Source organism: Oenanthe melanoleuca, chromosome 14 (genome assembly GCF_029582105.1).
Source record: "Oenanthe melanoleuca isolate GR-GAL-2019-014 chromosome 14, OMel1.0, whole genome shotgun sequence".
NCBI lineage: Eukaryota > Metazoa > Chordata > Aves > Passeriformes > Muscicapidae > Oenanthe > Oenanthe melanoleuca.
In genome coordinates this window covers 12,077,734-12,101,976 of record NC_079348.1, presented here as the reverse complement: position 1 = coordinate 12,101,976, position 24,243 = coordinate 12,077,734, and the positions used below count along the sequence as shown (strand labels likewise).

The 24,243-nt window shown below is 39.0% G+C and overlaps 2 protein-coding genes across 18 annotated transcripts in view; one reads left to right on the top strand and one right to left on the bottom strand.

Moving 5' to 3' along the window:
- The window catches only part of RBFOX1 (RNA binding fox-1 homolog 1), a 1,071,989-nt gene that overhangs the window by 777,980 nt on the left and 269,766 nt on the right, over nt 1–24,243 (top strand). The gene's annotated exons all lie outside the window — the stretch shown is intronic.
- Nucleotides 17,474–19,822, bottom strand: LOC130259305 (inositol 1,4,5-trisphosphate receptor-interacting protein-like). The gene is made up of 2 exons (XM_056503485.1): nt 19,573–19,822; nt 17,474–18,693 (listed from the first exon to the last, which is right to left on the bottom strand). The coding sequence occupies exon 2, from the start codon at nt 18,683–18,685 to the stop codon at nt 18,236–18,238; it is 450 nt and encodes a 149-aa protein (XP_056359460.1). The 5' UTR covers nt 18,686–18,693; nt 19,573–19,822; the 3' UTR covers nt 17,474–18,235.

Here is a 24,243-nt window from a genome sequence, read left to right as displayed (position 1 = left end):
CTTTCAGCAGGAATAACTTGATTACAGGGACTAGTAAATAATTCTAAAATAAAATTATTAAATAAGAAGTCATATGTTTGGGGAAATGAACATATAGCTTTCATTTAAATGCAACCTTTTTATTCTTTTATTCAAAGGGTATTTCCTGCACAGTGAAATTAAACTTAGTAATATTAAAAAGTAGTTAAAGTTCCAAACAAAGCAACACCAAAATACTCATTCCTGGAGGTTTGTAGCAATGCATCTTTGAGTTTACCTCAGCACTGAAGAGGCCATTTAAAAAGATAAGAGCTTAATCCAGACATCAGTTATGATAATTTCCTGCAACATGATAATAAATATACCAAAGTGCCCTTTTATCTTTAATAATTTAGAATTCATTGAGCATTTCAAAGTTTTCCTGTTCTGTCATTTAAGAAATCTGATAGCAATTTGGTAAAAATAATGAGACATGTCTTGAGAATAAGGAAATAATTGGTGCAGTATGTTAGGGAGGTTATTTCAATATGGCAGTTTTTTTCTGCATAAAGGGTTAAAGATTTTTGTCTTACTTGCTTGCTTTCTTTAAAACATGAAATCATGAGGATGAAGTCACATGAATTATTTGGAAGGCATCCACTAAATCAGTTATTTTATAAGAATTTGCTCAACCCTCCCCTTGAAATGATGTATTTAAGTCTATAAAGTAAATTTGTACAAAAATAATATACTGCTATGCTTTAACAGGGAAAAAATAGTCTGAATAACTCTTTCTGGACAATAAAGTACTTCTCAACTGAGATTTATCATTTTATTTCCATGATTTTCCAAAAGGTATGCATTTGTGTTTGTAGTACAGTAAAGGGAATTGATAATGATTGTAAATCATGATACCATTTACATGTTTGTATTCAGTGTCCCCTTGAATGAAAAGGTCAGGATATAATTCTTTATAATTGCAACTTTTTTTTTTTTTTTTTTATCCCTGAAGGATACCATTCTAAGCTGAGCATTATTTGATTTTTTTCATAGGCAAAAAATTCTCAAGCAAGGTTCTCTATTACAGATTATTGTGTTAGTCTTGAGTAGATTCACTTGTGCTTAGAGACCAACACGAACCACGAGAGCCAAGATGTGACCTGAGAGCAGGATCTGAACTGAGATTTCACCCTTGGAAGCCAAAAAGAGCACACCTGACCCAGGATGAATTAAATATGCACATTCAGGAATTACTCTGTGAATTCGAGGTGGTTGGAGGTGAGGCAGTGGATTCCTGTGAGGACTCCAAAATCCCAGCTGCAGTTTGGGTGAAGGGTTTGGGGAGTGCCTGCAGGGCAGTGCAGAGCCACCTCTGAGATTTCTCAGGCATTACCTCCAGGTCAAGGGGCTTGCTTGGAAATATACTCAGGCTTCTAGGATTTCTGCTGGTGAAAAATCATTTTTTTCTAAGCACCGGATCCGAGTTATGCATTGCACTCCCCCAAGATGCTGCTGGTTGTCATGGTAACATTTTAACTGGTGGTGGCTGTGGCTTGACATCAGAACGTTTTCTGTTAAGTGGAGATTCTTCTGAGATTGTAATGGAGTGTTTTAAGTCAGTGGACCTTTTGTACTCAATAAAATATTTAGGAGATTGTAGTAAATATTAATTTGTCCTCCTTTCAAGATAACACGCCATGCTGTGTATTTACAATTCTGTGCTAATAGCATGGTATTCCTGGAAAAAGAGTTAATCCATTCTGAAAAGTCAAATTTGCTAAATATAAATTTGCTAATAACACTCTAAATAATAATTGCAGAAGCTGTTTCACTTTATGCTTACAAAATACCATGTGGCAGATAAGTTACAATGTGCTTCATCTCTTTTTATGCATTCAGTGCAGGAAGGATTTTAGTACTCGTTTGTATTTAAAGCTGAACTTGAACATCTTTACACTGGGACTTTCTTGTTTTGAGTGAGTGGAAATAAATGCATTTTCAAGAGCTTATACTGGGGGGGAGGGCTGGGGTAGAAATGACTTGAGTAAAAAGCTGGTAATGGAACATCTCTCTGTCAATCACATGTTCCTGTACTTTGTGTCTGGCTGTGTTGTGTTGGAGATGAAGCCATGTGAATGCTGCCTTATCCCTGCCTGAGATAAGCTTTCAAAGGTGATCTCCAAATCATGTCTGCCACAGAGCAGGGATTTGCTGAGAGTGACAAACACATGCCCACTGCATTTCCCGTATGCTTTTCAATAACTGCACTCCGAGGCTCCTGGCAGAAAGGAACGTCTCAGAAAGCCTCAATAGTGAGCCTCAGTACAGCTGAATGCATTAAGGGAACAGCAGAACAGTTTCTGCAAGTCAGGATGTAGAAACTTTAATAATACACTTATCAGGCAGAGAGGGAAATTCAGCGTGGAGTGTTTGGAGAAATCATCTTGATGGGCGATGCTAATTCATCCCTTGCTGCTGCACTGCTGCATGGGTAGTTCACATGGTTTGATGGCCTTCTGGAGCCAATTTAGCCCTTTGTGGCACATCATAATCTCATCCCTCATCCCTGTGGTTTCAGAGGCTTTATGGAAATACCAAGATGTGGATGTGCTTCAGCATGGCTGATAACAGAGTCTTAGATACCCCCATCAATCTGAATGACATTCTCTATTAATCAGCAAAAGGCTTGCAATGTATTCCTCTCTTTATTTTCTTCATTACCATCTCCTCTTACCTACCTATCTGTTAAAGAAAGGAATAATCAAACAGTTCTCTGGCCTTGCTGAACTCAGTCCTCTGCATCCCCACCAAGTATTGTTCAGCTGTGCACTGTTCTTTTTCAATTCATAGTTATTCTTATAGTTACTCTTGGCTGATAAAATTGTTTTGTCCCTGCTCTTTCCCTAGACAAGATTAATCCATGAGGAATTGCCCTGTGGCCACCATATAGATCTAAAAGTTGTAAGACACTCAGAAATTAGAGAAACTGCTTTAAACTTCACCTTTCAACATCACATTTCTTGGAGTCAGATAGAGGATCCTCAGGAAACAAATATATGAAAAAAGAGAATGACAGCACTTTTTATGCATGCAGGGAAATAAGCTTTATCTGCAGCTCTGATTGGTATATAATAATTACTTGGTTCTCTTTGTTTGCCATTAACAGTATGAATTTGTAGTTACAGACGTTTTCAGCAATGACAGACTCCAGTTTTCATTTTTCTCAGATGAACTTTATTTCAGAAGGACATTTCAAGGCATACTTTTATTGAGCAATAGGACAAGATCTTTTCAATGTAGCATTAAGATTGGATGTATTTATTTCTGTTTCTGCATTTTTTTTTTAAATGGCATTTTTGAAGAAGCACCCTGAATTTTAGAAAACAATTTTCATTGTATCAGTGAGCCATGGACTCACTCTGGATTGGAATTTTGCCAAAAGCAGAGAGAACATAGCATTTTTAACTCTATCATCAACTAGGATGACAAGGAAAGGTTATGTGGACTTAGAATAATAACAGAACATTGCATTTCAATACATAACATGAAAATAAATCATCAAGGTATGTGCAGCTACTTTTTAGACATGTTACTTTTTATAAGTCCTAAAACCCCACAAGGAATACACCTCTTGATTTAGCTCTGCACTTACCATTTCAGGATGTAAGTAAGATTCATTTTTATTACTGTAACAATTGAGGACCTGTGTGGGGAAGAAAAAAAGACAAGGTATCAGGAACATTAATCTACAAACACTATGTACAGAAACTATTCCTGAGAGCATAAAAATCCTGAAATTTTGTTCTCATCTGATGTAACTGTTTTTTAATCCTGCCTGATGAGGAAATCTTTGTGGGATCTCACCCTCCCTGTGTCCAGCTGCCTGTAAATGCCTTTTGCTTGTGTTGTGCTGCAGCTTTTCTTCCTTATTTTCCTTATATTTTAGCTGTTCTTCTCAGAGCTGATGTATTCTGGTGCAGCTCCCCTATCCCCTGAGTCCTTTATGGGTTCCATCTTTCTTTATAAAATTAGTCAAAGTAGTCAGGATATTTTTTTTTTTTACTCTTCTCTCATTAAACAATAGTTTTCTTCACTTCTTTGGAGGTGTGAATGCTCTTCTGTCAAGTCACAGGTTTTATTTCACCTGGCTTGGCAAGGGTAGGACTTCCCTGATATTTTTTCACTTTGAATATGAATTTCAATGGATGTTTAATTTTTTTTTCTGTTAAACCTATGTCACAGTATGTATTTGGCAAAACAAGCCTACCATTGCTGGCTAAGGAGGGCTAATGCAGTTCCACATTTCTGTCTTCATTGAGAGAAGTATTAAACAACCATTCTGGGTTAAAATTGAGATTATTGGATAGCCAGAGCCACCTTCCCCTCCCCAAAGCTAATTTAGACTACTACTGTGAAAAACGTGTGTACAATTGTTTTCTTCCTGTTTTGCCAGCAGGATTTGGTAGATCAGGTACAGCTCTGCTCCTCTGGTTTGGAGTTTGGCACAGTGAGCTCAGTCCTGGCTTTTCAGAGTCACCCCAGAGCTATTTCAGCAGCAAGATTCTTCCTGACAGGGTCCAGTGAGAAGTGAGTTCCTTCTTCAGAAAGAGAGCTTGAAAAACTCTATTGTACATGGATGCAAAACTGCTTGAATATACTCCAGCACACCCCTCAAAAAACCACCCAAAAAATAAAACAAAAATCAAACCAAACCAACAATAATAAAAAAAAAACCCTCAACAAAATGCCATACTCCAAGAACAGATGTAAATGGCTTTCTGTCAAAGTAGATTGATGGCTTTGGAACAATTTTAGAAAAAGCTGGTTTAGGACTACAACTAAGTGTTTTCATTATTGATATGAATGGTGGAAAACAAAACCTATTTTAAAAATTACCTGAGAATGTCAATCTGAAAAACCTGCAAGCATACCTTTAGAATTGATGAGTGGGAGACTGAACAGAATGCAATTTAGACCAAATTAAAAGGTCTACACTTTAAAATATTTACCTGGGAAAATGTAAATGCATCATGACTGCGTAGGTAATGTGATTTTGGTTTCTAGTAAATCAAAAGTTGGACATATTAAAGATATCCTGCTATTGCAAAAAAGGCATGTATGCTTCATTTTTTATACAAAAACAGAGTAAACATCAGTAAGGCCTCTGAAATTGTACTCTTGAAAAAATTGGCACTTGTAAGACTTGAGCTGCAAGGCAAAATTCTGGGAATGCTTCAAGAACAAAGTGGCTGAATCAGTGGAGGTGCTGGGGAGAGCAATATAAAGCATGAGAACTCTGGAAAATATGACCTACAGGGAAAAGCTGGGAAGAGAAACCTGAGCAAGGGCTTGCTAATAGTCCTCATGTACATAAAAAGAAGCTGTGAGAAAGTAATCAAGTTTTTCTCTCTATTCCCTGTGCGGTGGGCTCACTTTGCAGCAGGAAAAAACTTTCTGATGGAAAAAAAAAAAAAAAAGCATTTGAGAACTGGAAGAACTTCTTCAGGAAGGCAGTGAAATCTCTAGTGCCAGAAGTGCACAGGAAGATTTTAGACAGAGGCTGTAGGTGCAGCCCAGCCTGGAGCTGGAGGAAGGTGTGGAGCAGGGGCAGTGCAGCAAACTCCCAGTCTGAATGAGCTGCATTTCTCTATTATTTCCTTACCTGTCTCACACACATTTGGGACAGTGATTATTTTTACATGTTCTTGAGAAAGAGTTCTCTTCTCCTTGATTACCTTGCTTTATTTTCTCTATTGCTAACAAGTTTTGGAATAAGTAAAAATAACTTGAAGCGATCAGTTTTCAAATATAGCAGTGTTTATTTGTTTGTTACATGTGGTTTTTTTGCTTCAGAAACTAAAAGGTAAAAAGCTTATTTAGGGGTCTGGTTATTTAATAGAGTATATTAATTGATTAATAACTACTGAAGCAAGGAGATATGAGTTTTTGGCACCAGAATCAGAATCCCAGCCTAGCAGTGTGTCATAGGCATTCAGTGCTAAGTCCCTAGGGCACTCTTGCAGATGCTCTTTATTCATTTAGCACTTCCTGTTGGCTCACTCCCAAAATCCAGAGGACTTTGCTCTCTTTCCCTCCAAGTTGGAAATAAAATTTTATGGCCACAGTCGAGGAGGGGATGTGGCACAGTGCAACTTAGTGCACATATGTCCAAATGCAGGGTATTGCTCTGGGCTCTAGACCTGTGGGGGCCCAACAGAGCGTGCCAGATGCATCCCAGTTATGTGCCATTGTGGAAATCATTTGGAAAGAGAACAGGCATGGATGCAAGAAGAGAGGAAGAAGTGATCTGTGCAATTTAAAATGTGTAATGTTAGCACAATAATTCAAATGTCCTAGAAGAAATGTTCTTTTCCTAGTGCTGATGTCCATGTAGCTCTCATCTTTCCCATGTATTGAACAGTGTATCTCACTATTTAAACCTTTTTTGTATCTGTAGGAAGGAAAATTGTTTAGGCATGCTGTGCATGAATCTGAATGGTTGCATGTTTATTACTGAGGCTTTGCTGTCACCCAGCCTTGGTGGATGTGCAGCTCTGCCCTGGGTTTGAGTCCAGCCTGCTGCTTTCTGGTGGGATCAATAGGAGCCAAGCCTGAGCCCTGCCCAGCTGCCCAGTGCCAAGCTGGTACCAGCTCTGGCTCCAGTCCTCACTGGGATGTGCAGTGTCTGTGTCCCATGGAACTGGGCAGGGTGGGCAGCACTTTGTGCCCCTGATCAAGACAAACATTACACAGCAGGATGAAACTCAGAGATAGAAAGAGCCCATAAGGGGAAATGTCAAAGTGATTGAGTGACAAGAAACTGATCACTGGACAAACTGCCTGCAAGCAAGTTGTTTGCATTAACAATTATAATTGAAAACCATATATATGACAAAAATAATAGAGTCCATCAATGGGAGCTTTTACAATTTCTCTAGAGCCATGAGTTGGGTCTGGAAAGGACAATGCAGGTTTTGGATATTTAAACAACTGTTTCACCTAGAGCTGTTTTATTCAGATCTCTTGCCTCCTGTTGGGCAGTGTGTCCACAGTGAAAGCTTGGGAGAGCTCATAAACTGCAAAGGCAGAGAAACTCCCTGGGCATGACTGGCTGGGAAAGGCAGTGACCAGTGAAAGGTGCAGAGACTCCACACAACTTAAGGAAAGCAATTAGACCAGCTTGCCCAGAGCTGATCAGTGATTATTGCTCCCAGGGATGATGTTTCCCAAGGGAGATGGTGAGTTGACAGAGGTTTCTTCAGTAAACGGCAAAAATGTGACAGCCAACACCCAGAACCAGCTCTGGACAAACTGACCTTGCAATATTTTGGTACTGAAAGAAATGAAGCATTGGTACAACTTTCTGGAGAGCTACTTCTGCATTTCTGAGAATTTTAGAGTTTGGGGTTTTTTGGGATTTTTTTCCCCCAAAGCTGTGCTCTATTTTGAACAACAGTTGATTCAGAAATACCTTATATATTTTTGTGTCATTGAAAAAAGTTTGGTAATGCTGGTGGTATGTGGGAATTGGTAATCTCTACTGAATTACCTTTTTTTTAGGATGTTTTTGCTTGGTTTAAATTGGGATAGAAGATAAGGAAACAAAGCCTAACCCTGTAGAACTGAGAAGTGTAGAAATGCAGTGAGTGCATGAGAATACTTATGTGCCAGCTGCTGAACATAAAACATTGTCACTGAGGTATGAAATCTGACAGGGAAGTGTAGCTGCTGACAAAGAACATTTTATCTGTGTGACAGAGAAAAAATAATACATATGGAAGAGAAAAAAATATCAATTAGCTACCTATGTTGTATAAGCTTTCAGTTTTGATGAATACTGGCTAAAATGACCACAAATCTATTTTTTAAGAGTTTCCCTTTTCCTCACATGTTTTCTGTTAGGTATGTAATTCTTAAACTTCCATGTAATTTTGCAGCTTCGAATTTATATCAACTTAGATAATTATCCAAAAAATTGTAAATACAAGTTTTTTAATTGAGTATTTTAGACAGAAACAGCAAACAAGGACTGCACAGGTAATTTAAGATGAATAACTAACACTGTACAAAACACTCAGCTGAGGGATAAGCTGCTTCTAGGGAGAAATAGGAGAAAGTGCCATGTTTTAGGACCTATTTTCAAAACTCATTCCTAAAATGATATTGAAGCAATAGAAGAGATGCAGGTAGGCTGAACAGTTCTCCAGAGTATTTCTTTTAGTCTTGTTACAGCATGGCTGTTCAATTGTGTTCTTATAGTCCAAGGTTAATTTTTGTGTGTCTTTGGAAAACTACTTCCAGATGAAGATAAGGAGCAATAATATAGAAAATATTTCATGATATAACCTTGTCATAGCTTTTCCAAACTGTTTGGGAGTTATTAGAGAAAAATAAACATAAAATTTCAGTGCAGGTTTTCTGGCAGGAAGAGCAAAGAAAGGTGGTGTTTATAAATTATTTAGGAGAGGAACTTAACAAGCAGACAGGAAGGAAAGAAGAAATGCCTAGAGACAGGTTTGTTGGGAAGAGGGGAGCACAGACCTGTCCAGCAGTGAAGCATCTGCAGCACTGAGCAGGATCCAAGGGAGAGGAGAAGGGGGATCCTGAGAGGGCTGAACTGGAGGAGGAGGAGAAGTGAAGCCAGGAATGGGTTTAGGAGACTTTGTGGGTATGAGAGAAGTCAGCTAAAGCTTGATGAAAGGAGAATGAAAGATTAGGAGAAAGAGAGTGGGAAGATAATGACAGCAGAGCTTGTGATGTTCAGAGAGATGCTAGGAGAAGGAAAGATGGAGAGATCAAACATGTAAAGGATGAGAAAATGGAGAGCAAGAAAGAGTAAAACCATGACCAAATCTGTTACCTCAGTGAGGCTCCACTGTTTCATTCACACAAGCAAACAGTGGATTAGCTTCATGTTTTACAGTATTTGTGAGGACACTTGAGTGCAGAAGGAGGTACCCAAAGAAATGTCCCTGTTAATAGCAGGACATTATTGTTTTGGACTGTCCTGTAGTGCTGGACCATGAAAATCCACAAGAAGATGTAGTCTGGGTACTGCCATTCTTCCAACCTGAGACAAATAACATATAATAGATACTGGGAAAGTAAAAAAAAACAAAACAAAACAAAACAAAACAAAACAAAACAAAAAATAGCAATTGCAGGTCTTCTGCACCTGATGATAGGACTGCTGACTGGAACTTTGCTTCTTGCATCAGGGGCAAAGCCTCTGACAGAGCAGACCCTGAGGTCTGTGCTTCCCTGGAGTGAGCCCCTCTCGTCTCCCACCCTGGCTAGAGAGGGATAAATGGAAGGATAAATGGAAGGATAAATGGAAGGATAAATGCTTTCCATGTACAGACACATCCCTTTGTTTGTTGTTTTAGGCTTACTGTTGGAAACTTTTTTTTTTTTTTTTTCAGTTCTTTTTCCTCTTTTTATTACTTGATCTCGCTGCAAAGAATTGGTTTAAAGCCATCACAGATATATAGGGAGAGAAGCACAGAGTGAGAGGGCTTAGATCATAGATTGGAATATACAGTCAGTGGTTTGTGAGGGTTTTGTGTGTTTTGTGGGGTGTTTTGGTTCCATTAGGGTTTGGGGTTTTTAAATCCTTCAAACAGAGGTATTAGCCAGTGATAAACGTGTTTTTTATCAGTCAGAAGATACCTGGGGTGAGAAACAAGTACTTTTGTCTGTAGCATTTGCAGCCTCAGTGGTGGCATAAAAGCTTCTCTAGGCATGATTCCCAAGACTGTGAGCTGTAATTATGTGAATGTAAGATGGTGACTTCTTAAGGTATTTCATTTATAGTTTGTAATGCTTTACATCTTCTACAATACAGCACTGCTCTATTTTAATGCTTTGCCTTTCAGAATTTCCAGAAAGAGCTGAAGTAGCTTATCATAGACTTTTTGTTGCCTTAGTCTCTGTCTCCAGGCAGTCTCTCCAATGTAGTGGAATTCAGAATACTCTATCTGAAGTCATGGAGAGCTCATCAAATTTTTTTTTCTCTTTGTTTAATTTTTTTTTTTTTTAGGGGAAAAAAAAAAAAAAAAGTAGTGAGAAAAGCTCAGTATTAGTCTTTTACCCACACTTACAGTTAGTAAACAGAAACAGGCTAAAGGCATCCAGAGGAATTTCATATGGTCAGTGCCTGTTTTTGCTGTGCTGGTGGTAGTTTTGTCTTTAGACAAAGCCCCAGTGTTTAGTGAGCTATCAAGCAGTGAGTGATTTCTGTACACTTGATGGGATGAGATCAGTAAATTATCTGGAAATGGTTTTAGGAGCAAAACCATTTCAGCTGGGCTAAAGGTCCTTCTCTCATTCTTTGTGCTCTGTGGAGTTATAGTGTTTCCAGATCCATTATCTGTGTGTTATATGGAGATTTATTTACTTTCAGCAGCAAAGTTGATCTTGTTTACCTCAGTAAGTGCTTGCTTTAGATGTTTTCTGAAAGGGATAAGGAGGAAAAAAGCTGCTTTTGAAATAAATATTATATTCTGGCCACTGCTAGCCTTCATTACCCACTTTTTCTAAACTGGAGTTTGCTGGCTTGTTGTCTGCCTGGTTGCAAAGCTTTGTTAATACACTGCCATGAAAATGAAAGTTTCATACACATTGACATAATTAATGAAGAGGCAGGCAGCATGCTCCACCAATTAACACCACAGGGAAAAGTAAAATTGGCTTCCTTTTTGTGTGTTGTGCCAAAGTGAAGAACTGTAACACACAGCAAATAAATAGAGATCCTTTTAATGAGCTGCAAGATCGAGCTGAATAACTCTGAAAGGATGTTGTGTAAACATTGCCAACTATTTAGAGTGTTAAGAGTAATTGATGAGCTTAGTTGAAAGTTTTGAGGGTTTTTTTTTGGGGGGGGGGGGTTGGGGTAGAGAGCCTGTCAAACAATGGAAATACTGCTTGTTAATAAATAAATCGTATTTTCACTGCAGCTATTAGGCACTTTAAAGAAAGTAACAAGCACTTTAGAACAAATATGGGGGAAAAAAAGCAGTTTACTGCTTGCTACTTTACCAAGTTTGTCAGAACTCATTTTTTCAGCTATTTCTGGACCTATTTACTCTTAATGAAAACTTGACTAATTTTTCTCTGATGCTGATTCCAAGTAGCACAAGTATCTGGCAAGGTGAGACATCACTCAACCTTGATTTTTTCCAGTTATCCCAAAGTCCTAATAATAACAATAGCAGGGAAGTAAACAGGTGGAATTTTTCTGTGCTTTATGTGAAGTATTCTGTTTACCTTGAGGCGTAGGTGTAGAAAATTCAGAGCAGTTCAGGTTCCATTTTTTTCAAAAGATTCTTTCATCAAGCAGAATTATCCTAAAAGCCTTCTGAGTAAGACTGAGTTTGTGGAGAATGCAAAACTCCAAACCTGTGAAGGCAATTTATAAAGAAAAAATTAACAGGCAGTGGAAATTAGAAGGCCAGCATCATTTAGATCAAAGTGTATGTAATAATTGACTGATCAGTGGCACCAGCTAGCTTAGAATGTCTTTATATAAGAAAATAATACATCTTCTTCACTTTTTGTTCATTCTAAATTATTTGAATTTTGACAAAAATAAATTTTTATTATTTTATTTCAGCCCAAGTATTGCTTGAGGTTAGATCCAGCATATCATTTCACATTATATGTGAACAAATCACCAAGATTTATTTATGAGCCTCAGCATCTTAAAACACCTCAGAATTGTGATTAAGGCAGCAAAACATGGTAAAGCTAAAAGTAACAATTAGAAGTCAATAAAGGTTGTGCCAAACTTGCTGAATTGACCTCTGTAATGGTCATGCCTGCTCTCAGTTATCATCACACCAGAGAATTATGTGTCCCTCCACTTGGAATGTTAAAGGTGAAACCAGAAGTATCCAATAACTGTACAACAAAGAAAATTAATATGCAAACCCAGCTAGAGACAGTTTATTGTGACTGTGGTGGAGTCCTTCTATTCTGTGTTAAGACATATATTGCTGAGTAGTTACTTAATCAATATTTTCTCTTTTTTTTTTTTTTTTTTGTCTTTTTACTACCTCCCCTCTACATCTCTTCTTTTTTTATTTTTCTTCAGCCTCTAATCACCTCTAGTCTTTTTTTTGTGTATTCTTCTTACACATCTTTATATTGCCTAACCTTTTCCTAACCTAGATTTTGTCCTTCAAAAATGCTTAATGAGTCAGTTGTGTCCTCAGTGCTGGGCCAAGTCTCTGCTGTGGTTCAGGACTGCCTGGCTGTTCCCAGTCCATCCTCTCTGGCAGCCAGCTGGCTCTGCCCTGCCCCTGCTCTGGCTCTTGCCACCCCAGCACTGCACTGTCTCTTCTGTCCCAGCTTCCTCCCTTTTGGCACTGTGTGCTTTTTCCTGCCACCCTTTGTGGCCCAAGTGCCTCCTGCTGCAGCCCAGTAGAGCAATTCCAGAAGATCTGTAATCCAGAAGGACCACTGAGCTCCAGCAGGGAAGATGAGTGTGGATGCACTGGGAGAGAAAGGACAAGCCCCTCCATGAGGATTTCTAAGAAGAAACTACTTACATCCTACTTTTGTGATGATTCTCTAACTGACTTGTGCTTCAGGAAATCATTTGCTCTCTTCAGTGTTTCATTTCTCCAAGATTGTAAAGAGGTAAAATATTACTTAAGGGTTGTGGTTTAACCCCTGCCAGTAACTAAGGACCACAGAGCTGCTCACAGAGTGCCCCCACTGCTGCCCTGGGAGGGAGGAAAATCCCCAAAGCTGAGATGAGGACACTTCAACAGGTAAAGCAAAGCAAGGAATTCATCCCCACTGCCCTTGGCACCCCCGTTCAGCCACCCCAGGCAGCCAGGCCCCACCACATGGAGCAGTGGCTTGGGAAGAGAAACAGCATCACTGCAAGCATCCCCCCATCCTCCTTCTCCAGCTCCAGCTGCTGGTGTGGCAGGAGATGTTCTGGAATGTTCCTTGGGCCAGCTGGGTGAGGAGCAGAAGCAGCTTTGGCTCTGTGTCAGCTCTGCTCAGCAGTGACAACAACTTCCCTCTCTTATCAGAGATTCCTGTGTTTGCAGCACAACTCCAAACCACAGCCCCATACTATCTACTGGGGAGAAAATTAACTCTCTCCCAGCCCAAACCAGCAAACTAAATTAAACCATTTGTCTTCAGGTTGTACAAAGTTCCTTTATTGGATCTAGCCAAGGATAAAATATAATTAATAACTTGTTAACTGTTATCAAGAAAACATGAATTGCAATGAATGTATTAAAGACTGATGGTCATAATTTCTGTGATAGAAAACTGGAATGATGTGGAGATCTTGAATGCTGGAATCCTTCTTGCATTCATGCTTTGTGCAGCAAGCATAGCTCTGACCACACTTATGTCCAATAGGTAGAAGTACAAAATATCTTCTGTTAGGTGAGATCTTAAATAGATTAGGGTTCTTGAGTTTGGAATGATGACAGATAAATGAAAAGAGAGGCCTAGACAATAAGAAATACTTCAAAGAAAATGGAATGTTTTGCAGCATAAAAATTAGTACTCAGTGGTATTGTCAGGCAGCAGGTTCAATATTAGCATAACAAAGTACTTTTTACACATGGAGGAGGATTGTGGCACTTAGAATTTATCTGGGATCAAGCAGGGTGGATCCAGTGGCTGTGTACAAGTTGTGGCTCAGGAAGCTCAGGAGTCACTAGCTGCAGGGTTATATTTTAAGGATTTGTGATTCTGGACTAGATCAGCCTTTTCTCTTGGCCAGTGTGGCAATTCTTATGTATTTAAAATATTTATGAACTAGATGTTGTTGTTACAAAGCTGTCATAATCAATAAGGGCTAATTAAACAAATTTAATGTTCAAAATCCAATGAAAGAAGAGTTTTGTACGTCTTACATTTGTGTACCTTGAATTAAGTTTATTCAACTAATATGAGGTGCTTAATGTGGACAGGTTAGAGCTTATTAATTACCTTGCTCTGTACATATAAGCAGTGTAGGTGCCAGCTCCAATCTCCAACAGATCCATCAGCTCTGGGGGTTTTCCTGCTCATTCCCACTGAACTGTGAGTGCATGTGACAGGCCATGGCTCTGTCACAACCAATCGTCCCCCTTGCAAAGCTGGCAGCTCAGGGAAGTGACAACTTAATGGAAGCTAAAGCACTCTAATGGCAGAGCCTGGTGCAAGCCAGGGAAAGTCATCCCCAGCATTTGCCCCAGCTCTTGAGAATGTCTCTTTGCATTTCTGCTCGTGTGCAGGGTCCTGGAGCTCTGCTGGAGCCACGTTTGCAGGTATGACTCAATGAAATGTGATTCAGTCGAGCCCTTGTTTGTTGATAGACTTCATTCCAGCAGGGTCAGCACCTCTGACCTTTCTCCAGGTGCTCTAAGTCCTGCAGCATCACTCACTTTCAAACCCCTCGTTCTGGCAGTCACAGAAACACGTTCCCAGTCCATAACATGAATGGAAATACAAACATTTTACCCCACGGTTCACATAGACATTCTTATTTAGTTATGAATGGAATATGTGTTTCATCAAGTGGATGAAAATTTTCATTTTATTTTCACTTTATTTAAGTGAATTTGTTTACAGGTGAGGAATATAGTGATTATTTTTCCTGCCTTTTATTGGTGTTATGAACAAAAAGTTGCGTGGAGCCAATGGATAAAATTATTGTACTGAGATTATTTCATGTTGTTTTAATATCTTTTTAGATTACATTGGTGTATGTGAACATATTTGTTTATAAATAAATAAAGCCTCAGTAATTTGCATACATTTGTGAACTGTCTTATAAGTGCCCAGTGATTACATTTAAATATTTTCATTTTAATTATATTTTAATATTTTAATAACTTTTTATATATTAAACTGTGGATATTCCATCTAGATTATTGCCTTTTTATGAGGTTTACATGCAAATAATTACTTTGTTCCTGGTTTTCTTGGTGTGATGGTGCTTTTGGACAAAACCAGAATTGCAATGGCTTTCAGTAAGATACTATTTCTTCACCTTTTAATAAAAAGCATGTATGCTTTTCAGGTTGTAATTAGCTATGTAGATTTAAAAAAAAATCCTAATAATATAATTTCTAAGATTTAGTGAACTTAATCAGTACTATACCATTAATCCAAGTTCACAGAAAGAGAACAAATGAGGGCAGACCCAAGAGGACTTGAGGAGTGAAAAAGAGAAAGCCAAATGACTGTTCTAAATGAACAATAACCCACCAACACAGATGAACAAATGCAAAAATGCAAAAGCATTTCTGTGTGGTTATTTCTATGATTATTTGCTTCACAGCTGAGACTTTGATGTTGTTTAGCATGTAACAATTATTTTTGTGGAGGAAAGGTGGATGATCTAAACAGACTCTGTTGTTAATGCTGCTCTAAACATGGATCTGCTTCCTCCTTCCCCTCTCTTCAGCCATCCTAGGAGACACAGCAAACCCCAAAGTGCTCAGTGAACCTTTCAAGGTTCTCTGTGATTTCTGCCTTCCCACTAACAACCCACAATGTGACAGAATATTTCCAGCAGAGTCACTCTGCTGGCCTTGCTTTGGGGCAGTGACAGCTGCCTGTGCTGCTCCCTGCCTTTGTGCTTCCATTCAGGAGCTTTGGTACTCTAAGAGTTCCTAAAGCTATGGACATGATCAAGCAGACAGTTTAGAACAGCTGATTTTAACAGTTTTTTGCTAATAAATAGTTTTCATAATGGCTCATTCTTGCATATTTTCTCCTGGAGCAAGTCCCACCTCAAGGGACTGTGGGGTTTCTGTTATATAATATTTCCCTTTTCAGTTCCTTAGCAGAATTGTTCTCTCTTGGAAATTGTTTCCTTAACACACAGGATCAATAAGTGCTCATACAGTCTTTGCTTTGCTTAAACTGGGATTTTCCTCAGGTAAAAATTTGATTTCCCAGTGTGAGAGATGTCTCCCTTCTTTTTTTGGGTGCACCAAGCTCCTTCAAGAGCCAGAGCAGAGCTTCCAAATTGTTTTGTCACTTTGATTTTGCAGTTGCTTGAAATATTCAGTTGCCTCCTTTTAATCTCTTCTTTTGAATGACTTTGTATCATTAGAGAAAATACAGACTGGTTATCACTTTGTTGTCCTCTAAACTTAACCAGATTTAATTGTGGATTTACAGAGTTCTAGATTAATATATATATATTTCTTTGTATATGTGCATTTTTTTTTTTTCCTTCTTAGGTTAATGAAAAATTCACTGTACTGATGAGCTTAATGTTGTCAGCTGAAGATTAATTCTTGCTTTTTAACAATATTTTATTTCAATCTTTTTAACTGACTGAAGGCAGCAAACAATCTTCACTATTTCACTCTCCTGCAAGCCACTGATTTATGCAAGGGATTTTTTCCTTCATGCAGGTAAACATGTGTGTGTATATATATGTATATACACACATGTGTATGCAAATTATTCTCCAAATTCTTGTCCAAACTGCTAATTTAGCATTTTTTAATTGACAAAATTGACATTCTGTGAAACAGTGCCAAGTTTACATGCACACAAAAATTGAAATATTTGTCTGCATGCAGTGATTCAGGTGAGTATGGGATTTTTCTGCTCACACTGACAGTTCTTCCTCAGACCTCTGTTTCCTCACCTTTAAAAAGTAGCTTGCTTTCAATTTATGCAGAATGAAAACTGTGCCTCATACAGAGAGTACATTGGCACATGCAGGGGACATTTTTTAATTTGGGCAAAGTGTATAATATATCATACATGTTTGCTAAGTTGTAAGAATTTAAGATCACTTTCTTCAAGAAAAATCTGGACTCTGGAATGGTATCAAGTTTTGTTGGAACTGAGACAACGGTGAAGTGTGCACAATAATTATTTAGTTCATCTCTGGGCTGCTTTTTAGGTGTTGTGAAGGAAAAAAACAAGAGGAAATATAGTTGCAGTCAGAGGTCAATGTAAAGAAGTCCAGGTAAATCTAAACTATTCTACACTGTAAATAATTTACTCTTCTCCCTTTGCCTTGTCCTTTCCCACCCCACCCCTGCTCTTTGTTTGCCCCACTCTGACTTTTTCATAACCTTCTTTGCTTTTGTGGTGCTGCTAATCCAAGGTAACCCCATGTAGTTTAACACACAGAAATGCTCCAGGTGGGAAAGTCTGATGGAAGTTTGCAGTGTTTTACAGCCTCCCCCTTGCCCCCACAGCTCTGGGAGGCAGAGAAACCATCTGAGAGCTGCTGGTGGCTCCAGCTGAACTCACACCCTGGCCAGGGACCCACCAGTGTCAGCTGTGTGCCTCCTGTTTAATGCAACACGTTTGGAATTTACACAGAAAACTAATGGAGTCTCTGGTGCCTCACAGATTTCCTTGGCTTTATCTGCTCTGTGTAATTAGTGTAACCAAGTGAGTGGATGAGCACTTTTCTGTAGGAGTCAACAGGCAGGGATGTTTGGAAAAGGAATGAACTCCTAAGATTAATTGCAAGGCTGCCCACCTGAACAGCCTGGTGAGAGATTCAGAAGGAAGTGCCAATGCCTTTGTATCCAAAAGATTTCTTTATTAAAAGTTGTTCAAAATCTCAATAACATCATTAGACAGCAGATTGGACTGAAGATTATTGTTACTGTTCTAGTCTTAACAATTGCAAATTAATTCATATGAATATTGATCTAAATCAAATCAGCTGGATTTTTAGTATTCTTCATAATGATAGCCAATTCTAATAATTAGAAAAACGCATTTTCTAAAATGTACAGTGGTTGACTAGTCAGCAGAAAGATTAAAATAAAAGTTTAGTGTGAACTTCTTAATGGAAGAAAAAAAAATAAAACCAAAAAACAAACATCAGATAGCAACAGGATTCAGTTAAGGAGTTCTTTACTTTGCATTTCTTTAGTCATTTTAGGGATAATTTTTCTTTTGACTCTGTATTCTGTATTCTTTTGAATACAGAGAATATTTCTAATAATCAATACAGAGGCTATTTTTAGCTGTGAATACAGACAGTATTTCTAGCAATCAACATACAGCATCTCTAACAGTCAGCAATAGTATTTCTAACAATAAATACAATATTTTTCAAAAAGTCAATACAAAGAGTATTTCTAACAACCGATACAGACAGTATTTCTAAGAATAAATACAATATTTCTAAAAGTCAGTGCAAAGAATATTTCTAACAATTAGTGCAAAGAATATTTCTAACAATGGGTTCAGACTAACAATCAATGCAGACCCTATTTCTAACAATCAGTTCAGTATTTCTAGCCATCAATACTGACAGTATTTCCAGCAATCAGTACAATATTTCTAAAAATCCCACGGGGATGGGAATGGCCCTGAGCAGCACAAAGGGCTTTTTCAGGAAGGCCACTCCTCTCCAGGCTCTGCTCAGGAGCCTCAGCTCGGGCTCTTCTTCCCTGCGCTCCCCTGGGGCTTCATTCCTGGGCTGACTCCAGACCATGAACACCACAGGGACCACCAAGCACATCACTGTGCAGCTGTGCCCTGGGACCTTTGTCTCCAGGTCCCACAGAGGCCACTGCACAGCCTCCTGCCTGGCTTCCAGCTCTGCAATCTCCTGCTCCAGGCACAGCTGGTGCTGCCGCAGCGTCACCTCCCGCTCCTTCATCCTCTGCACGATTTCTTCCTCCTCCTCAGGAGTGCTTCCACTCTTCCCAGAGGGCTGGTTCATGCTGACAATGGCCATCAGCACCAGGTACATCTCGAGGATTCCTGCAGCCATGATCGTTCCTTGGGAGAGAAGGAAGGGAGGAAAGAGCTGATATTCAGCTCTGTTGGCTCAGGAAGAGAAGGGAAAGCAGCTCTGTCCTGCAGCCATGGCTGATCCATCCTTGGGAGAGAGGGAAGGGAGGAAAGAGCTGACATTCAGCCTCTGTTGGCTCAGGAAGAGAAGAAAAAGCAGCTCTGTCCTGGAAGAAAAGGTCTGGTGTCCTGGCTAGCCCTGCTCAAAGGCTGGAGGCCAGAGGTTCTCCTGAGGACACTTCTGGTGCTACAGGTTCCAAATGCTTCAGTCCATCCAAAGGCTTTAATGCAATCCCTGTGCTCTGATTTCTCTCTGAAGAATTCAGAGGGACCCCTGACTCACTGACTCCAACAGGCAGCTGCCCAAAGAGGCTCCAGGAGCACGTGGGGAGGAGGAAGGGGAGCCAGGTGTGGGACACAGGGATACAACCCTGAGCAGCCAGGGGTGAGAGAGAGAAGCTCAGCACTGCAGATGGCAGCAGAGACCAAGCCCAGTGCCCCAGGCAGGGGGAGGAGAGGAAGGGCCCCCCAAGCTGGCTGCACAGACAATGGAGACCTTGGCCAGGTGTTGCCAGATGTGCCAGGGAGACAGAATGCACAGCCCTGCATTCCAGCTGCTCCCACCACTGCTGACCCTGCCTCTGTCTTGAGCCAGAGCCTGATGGGATCCTGCTCAGCGTGGGCACCTGGCTCCTTGAGGGGTCTAGTGTCAGACTGAGGCTCCCTTGCCCTCCCAAAGCTCTTCCCGTGGCAGCCTTGGGCAGGGGATTCCAGGGCATCCATCCATCCATCCATCCATCCATCCATCCATCCATCCATCCATCCATCCACCCACCCACCCACTGTCCCTTCCTGCCTGCCACAGACCTGCTCTGAGCACTCTGTGGGCACCCTCTGTGTTCTCTGTGTCAGTGCTCAGCTGCAATGCCAAGCTGGCTCAGGGGGCTCTGCCCTGAGCTCCCAGGAGCTCCCAGGCTGCAGATGCCAAAGCTCAGCCACACCAGGACACTGCCAGCACCAGCAGCAGCAGTGCCAGCACCAGCAGCACCAGCAGTTGCCTCTCAGCTATTGGTGCCCCTGCCCTGCCACCCTCCTGCTGGCACCAATGTTCCATCCCTGCCCTGGAGACAGCCCTGGAGTCCATCCCTGAGGTCACAGAGCCATGGAATCCCAGAGTTACAGCTTTGGGGAATCCCAGAGTCATGGAGTCCTGGGAACCACACTCATCTTGGATGCTGAGATGATGCTGGGACATCTTGCTCCTGGTAATGTTCTCCACTTGATTCATTTCCACTGGATATTTTCAGTCAATTGCTTGTCTCTTCTCAATTCTGATGTGAGATGTTTCTCACATCAAACCAATTATTTCCTTTACTATCCAGCCAGCAACCTTTCCTTCACTTTTGTACCTAAGTTTTTTACTCAGACCACAAGAAATTAAATATTAGCGCTTATGCACCATCCATCTCCAAACAGCAACTTCCATACAATGAGATAATTAAAAGCTGTTTTTCACAGCATAAGATTTCTATGGGATAAGCATGGTAGAAAGGGTAAGAAGGAGAAGAAGACTCTACTCTAAAAAGACCAGCTCTATAGTGAAATTCAGAGATCTGTCTGTCCATTCAGAGGAGTGCCCACCCCAAGCTGTGTTCTGCACACAGGCTCTGTTTCTGTGGGGTTTGTATTTGGGCCTCTAAGAGGAGCAAAGAATGCCAGAAGCAAAAGAGAACAGCAAGTCATCTGGTTGCAAACAAACAATTCTGATCAGTTTATTCCTTTGCTTAAATCTATCTTATTAATGGAAGCCTAGTATTTATAACAATGAATAGAGTATTTCTAAAAATCAATACAGAAACTATTTTTAACAATGAATAGAGAGAGTATTTCTAGCAATCAACACAGAGAGTATTTCTAAAAATCAATATGGATAGTATTTCTATCAATAAACACAATATTTTTCAAAAAATCAATACAGACAGTATTTCCAGAAATCAATACAAAGAATATTTCTAACAATCAATATAGGCAGTATTTCTAACAATCATTACAGAGTATTTCTAACAGTCACTACAGATAGTATCTCTAACATTAAATACAATATTTTTCAAAAAATCAATGCAAAAATATTTTTAACAATCAATACAATATTTCTAAAAATCAGCACACAGAATATTTCTAACAATCAATTCAGACTATAACAATCAATACAGACAGTATTTCTAACAATCAATAATGTATTTCTAATCAATACAGTCTGTAACAATCAATACAAAGAATATTTCTAACAAACAGTATTTCTAACAATCTGTAAGGAGTATTTCTAATAATCAACACAGATTTTTTTTCTGTTCATTTTACCAAAGTGCTGCTTACCTATATTTTACCAGTATTTTTAAATAGATTTCCTGAAGGGAAGATATATGTGGTGGGGTTTTTTTTTTGGCTAAGTTTTAGGAATATTTTAAACTATTGGTTAATTCTGTCTGCAGACCTCTGTTGCTTTGACTGCCACTCATGTAACACCTGACAGTGTGGATCTAAAATGTGCAGCCAGTCTTGTGAATGGCAGATAGGAACATGGAAGTGCAAGGAGGAAAATCCTGAGTACTCAGAGGAAGGAACTTGTCAGCAGGTACTGTGTTCAAGATCAGACAGAGGCTTTTTTTTTTTTTCCTCTCTACCATTTTAGCATGAAATCAATGGGGAATGCATAATTTTTCAGATGTGTCTGATATTGCACAGCAAATGGTCACCAATGAGACTCTCAGCTGCCACACAATCTGGCACAGCTCCTTTCTGCTCCATAGCTCCCAGTTGCATTCAGCCCACTGTCGATGTGATGCCTCCTTTTGGCTCCTTGCCCATCTGTTTTAGTAATTACTGTCATATAAACTGATATTTCTAGACTAGAAACCGTGTTGTTGTGAGATAAGCCCATTGGAGTTACCTTTTGTGATGTGTTCAAGCAGCTCACTGACTTGTTTTAAACTATAAAATTTGCATCAACATTTCCTGCAGTATATAGAGAAGGATACTTATTTTGTTTTGGAATGAAAGGAGTTATAATGAAATAGAATCAGAATTTGATAATGCTTCCTTTTTATCATGGTTATGGTATTTGCATAGTTTTAGCTCTTTTTTTTTTTTTTTTTTTTTTTTTTTTTTTAGGATCACCAAAAAAAAAAAGTGTCCTTGAATAAAGTATTTGTGTTAATAAGTTTTGGCAGACATAATTTTTAAAGTGTAAAATATACAAAGAAGTGGTTTTCCCTATCCAAATCATCCATTAGCACAACAGGACCATCCAAAATGACATCATCACATATGCCAGCTAAAGCACAAAGGTTTCAGGAGGGTGAAGAGCAGCTTTACTCTGACAGAAACTGAGTAGAATCAAAGGTGAGTTAAAAGAAAGGCTCAGACAACATCCTATCACCAACTTAAGCCATTAACAGCCCCAGGGCAGGGGCACAGGAGCCAACAGGAATATCAGTGGTGTGCCAAGGAGGCAGATGCCATCAGTGCAAAACCCCTGGCTCAGCTGGCATCTGTGCCCTCAGCCTGGCATCACAGGGAGGAGAAGCTGGGCAAGCAGAGGGGCTGCAGAGAGAGGGCTCCTCTCTCTCCCCTTTGCCTCTCTTCATGGCAGGGCTCTCCGGGAAAGTTAGTGAGAGCAGAGAGAACTCGGGCATTTCCATACACACATAAATATTAGATGTAGATGATAGATGTAGATTAGATAGATAGATATAGATATAGATATAGATATAGATATAGATATAGATATAGATATAGATGATATAGATATATAGATATATAGATATATAGATATATAGATATATAGATATATAGATATATAGATATATAGATATATAGATATATAGATATGGATATAGATATAGATATGGATATAGATATATAGATATATAGATATATAGATAGATATATAGATATAGATATAGATGATATATAGATATAGATATAGATATAGATGATATAGATATAGATATAGATATATATAGATGATATATAGATATAGATAGATAGACAGATAGATATATAGATATAGATAGATAGATATAGATAGATATAGATATGGATGATATAGATATAGATAGATAGATAGATAGATAGATAGATAGATAGATAGATAGATAGATATAAATATAGATATAAATATAGATATAGATAATATATAGATACAGATGATATAGATATAGATATAGATAGATAGATAGATAGATAGATAGATAGATAGATAGATATAGATACAAATATAGATAGATATAGATGGATGAATCTTTGTATGGAAATGCTTACATTTGTGCATTTAGGCAGATTGGACCAGAAAAAGGGGGAGATCAAAGGAAGGAGGCAAAGGAAACCAGAGTGAAGTAAAACCAGAACAACACATGATACTATGAAAATAAGTGTTTGTTTTCCACACATCCTAAAGTGTTTATTTTAGTATTTTCAAATTTTTTTAATAGTGCAACTTCAATAGTTTCTCTAACTTTTCCCAAGTCACATCTGGTCAGTAGCCAAATTCTTGATGTGCTCTCTCTGCAGTTCCACATAGGCAAGTTCACAGCATTTAGCAAGTTTAATTTTTAGGATTTAAACCAAAATCTTTTATGTGATTATAGATATAATTCTGTTACACCTGAAAAATATAGCTGTATATACATCCAAATATTGATTGATCACTTCTTTTTTAATTTAGGTTTCTTATTTTAGTAGGAATAATTTCTAGCCATGCTGTCAGTACTCGGGCTTCTCACAGTGGCCCTATCCAATCTAAAGCATTAAAAAGAGGGTCTGCAATAGTTGGAGTGGTCTCCAGTGATGGTGGGGCCACTGGAAACTGCACATTGACCCAAGGTCATGGTAATTAGCTGTCCATGCATTAAAGGTGTGTTTTCAAATGCAAATAGCTGCATGTGTGAGATTGGGAAGGGGAGAAATGCTATGACACCAGATAACTTTCACTTCTGTTTTCAAGACTGAATGTTTAGTAATGTGGAAAAATCTGTGAGAAGCAGAAATCTTGTGAAAAGGCAAAATCTTTTTTTTTTTTTTTTTTTTTTTTTGTTCTTAAGTGAAAGTAGCACAGTAGTAAATATGAAACAAAAGTGCTAATTTATTCAGGGAAAACTCTTTAAATATATATTGATCAGAGAAAGACATTTGAGGTGCACTGTAGATTTAAAACATTACTTTCCAAGGCCTAAAAAAAGCTCACAGAATACTGTGTTTATGATTCAGCTGCCAAGCATGGCAGGAAAGGCCCAATTTAGGGCAGACAATTAAAGGTTTTGATGAACACACATTCCCTCTGCTACCCCATGGACTGTGGTGTGATAGAGCTGCATTCTGAAATGAAGCACAGTGGGGAGCAGGAGGTTGAAAAGACTTCAGGAGCAAGCATCAGTCTTGGAATGAAAGGATTTTCCCCCTTTAAGTTTCCTATGTTTGCCATGCATTCAGTACATGCTAAAAAGACACCACTATCCCAGCATGGGGAATTATGAGTAA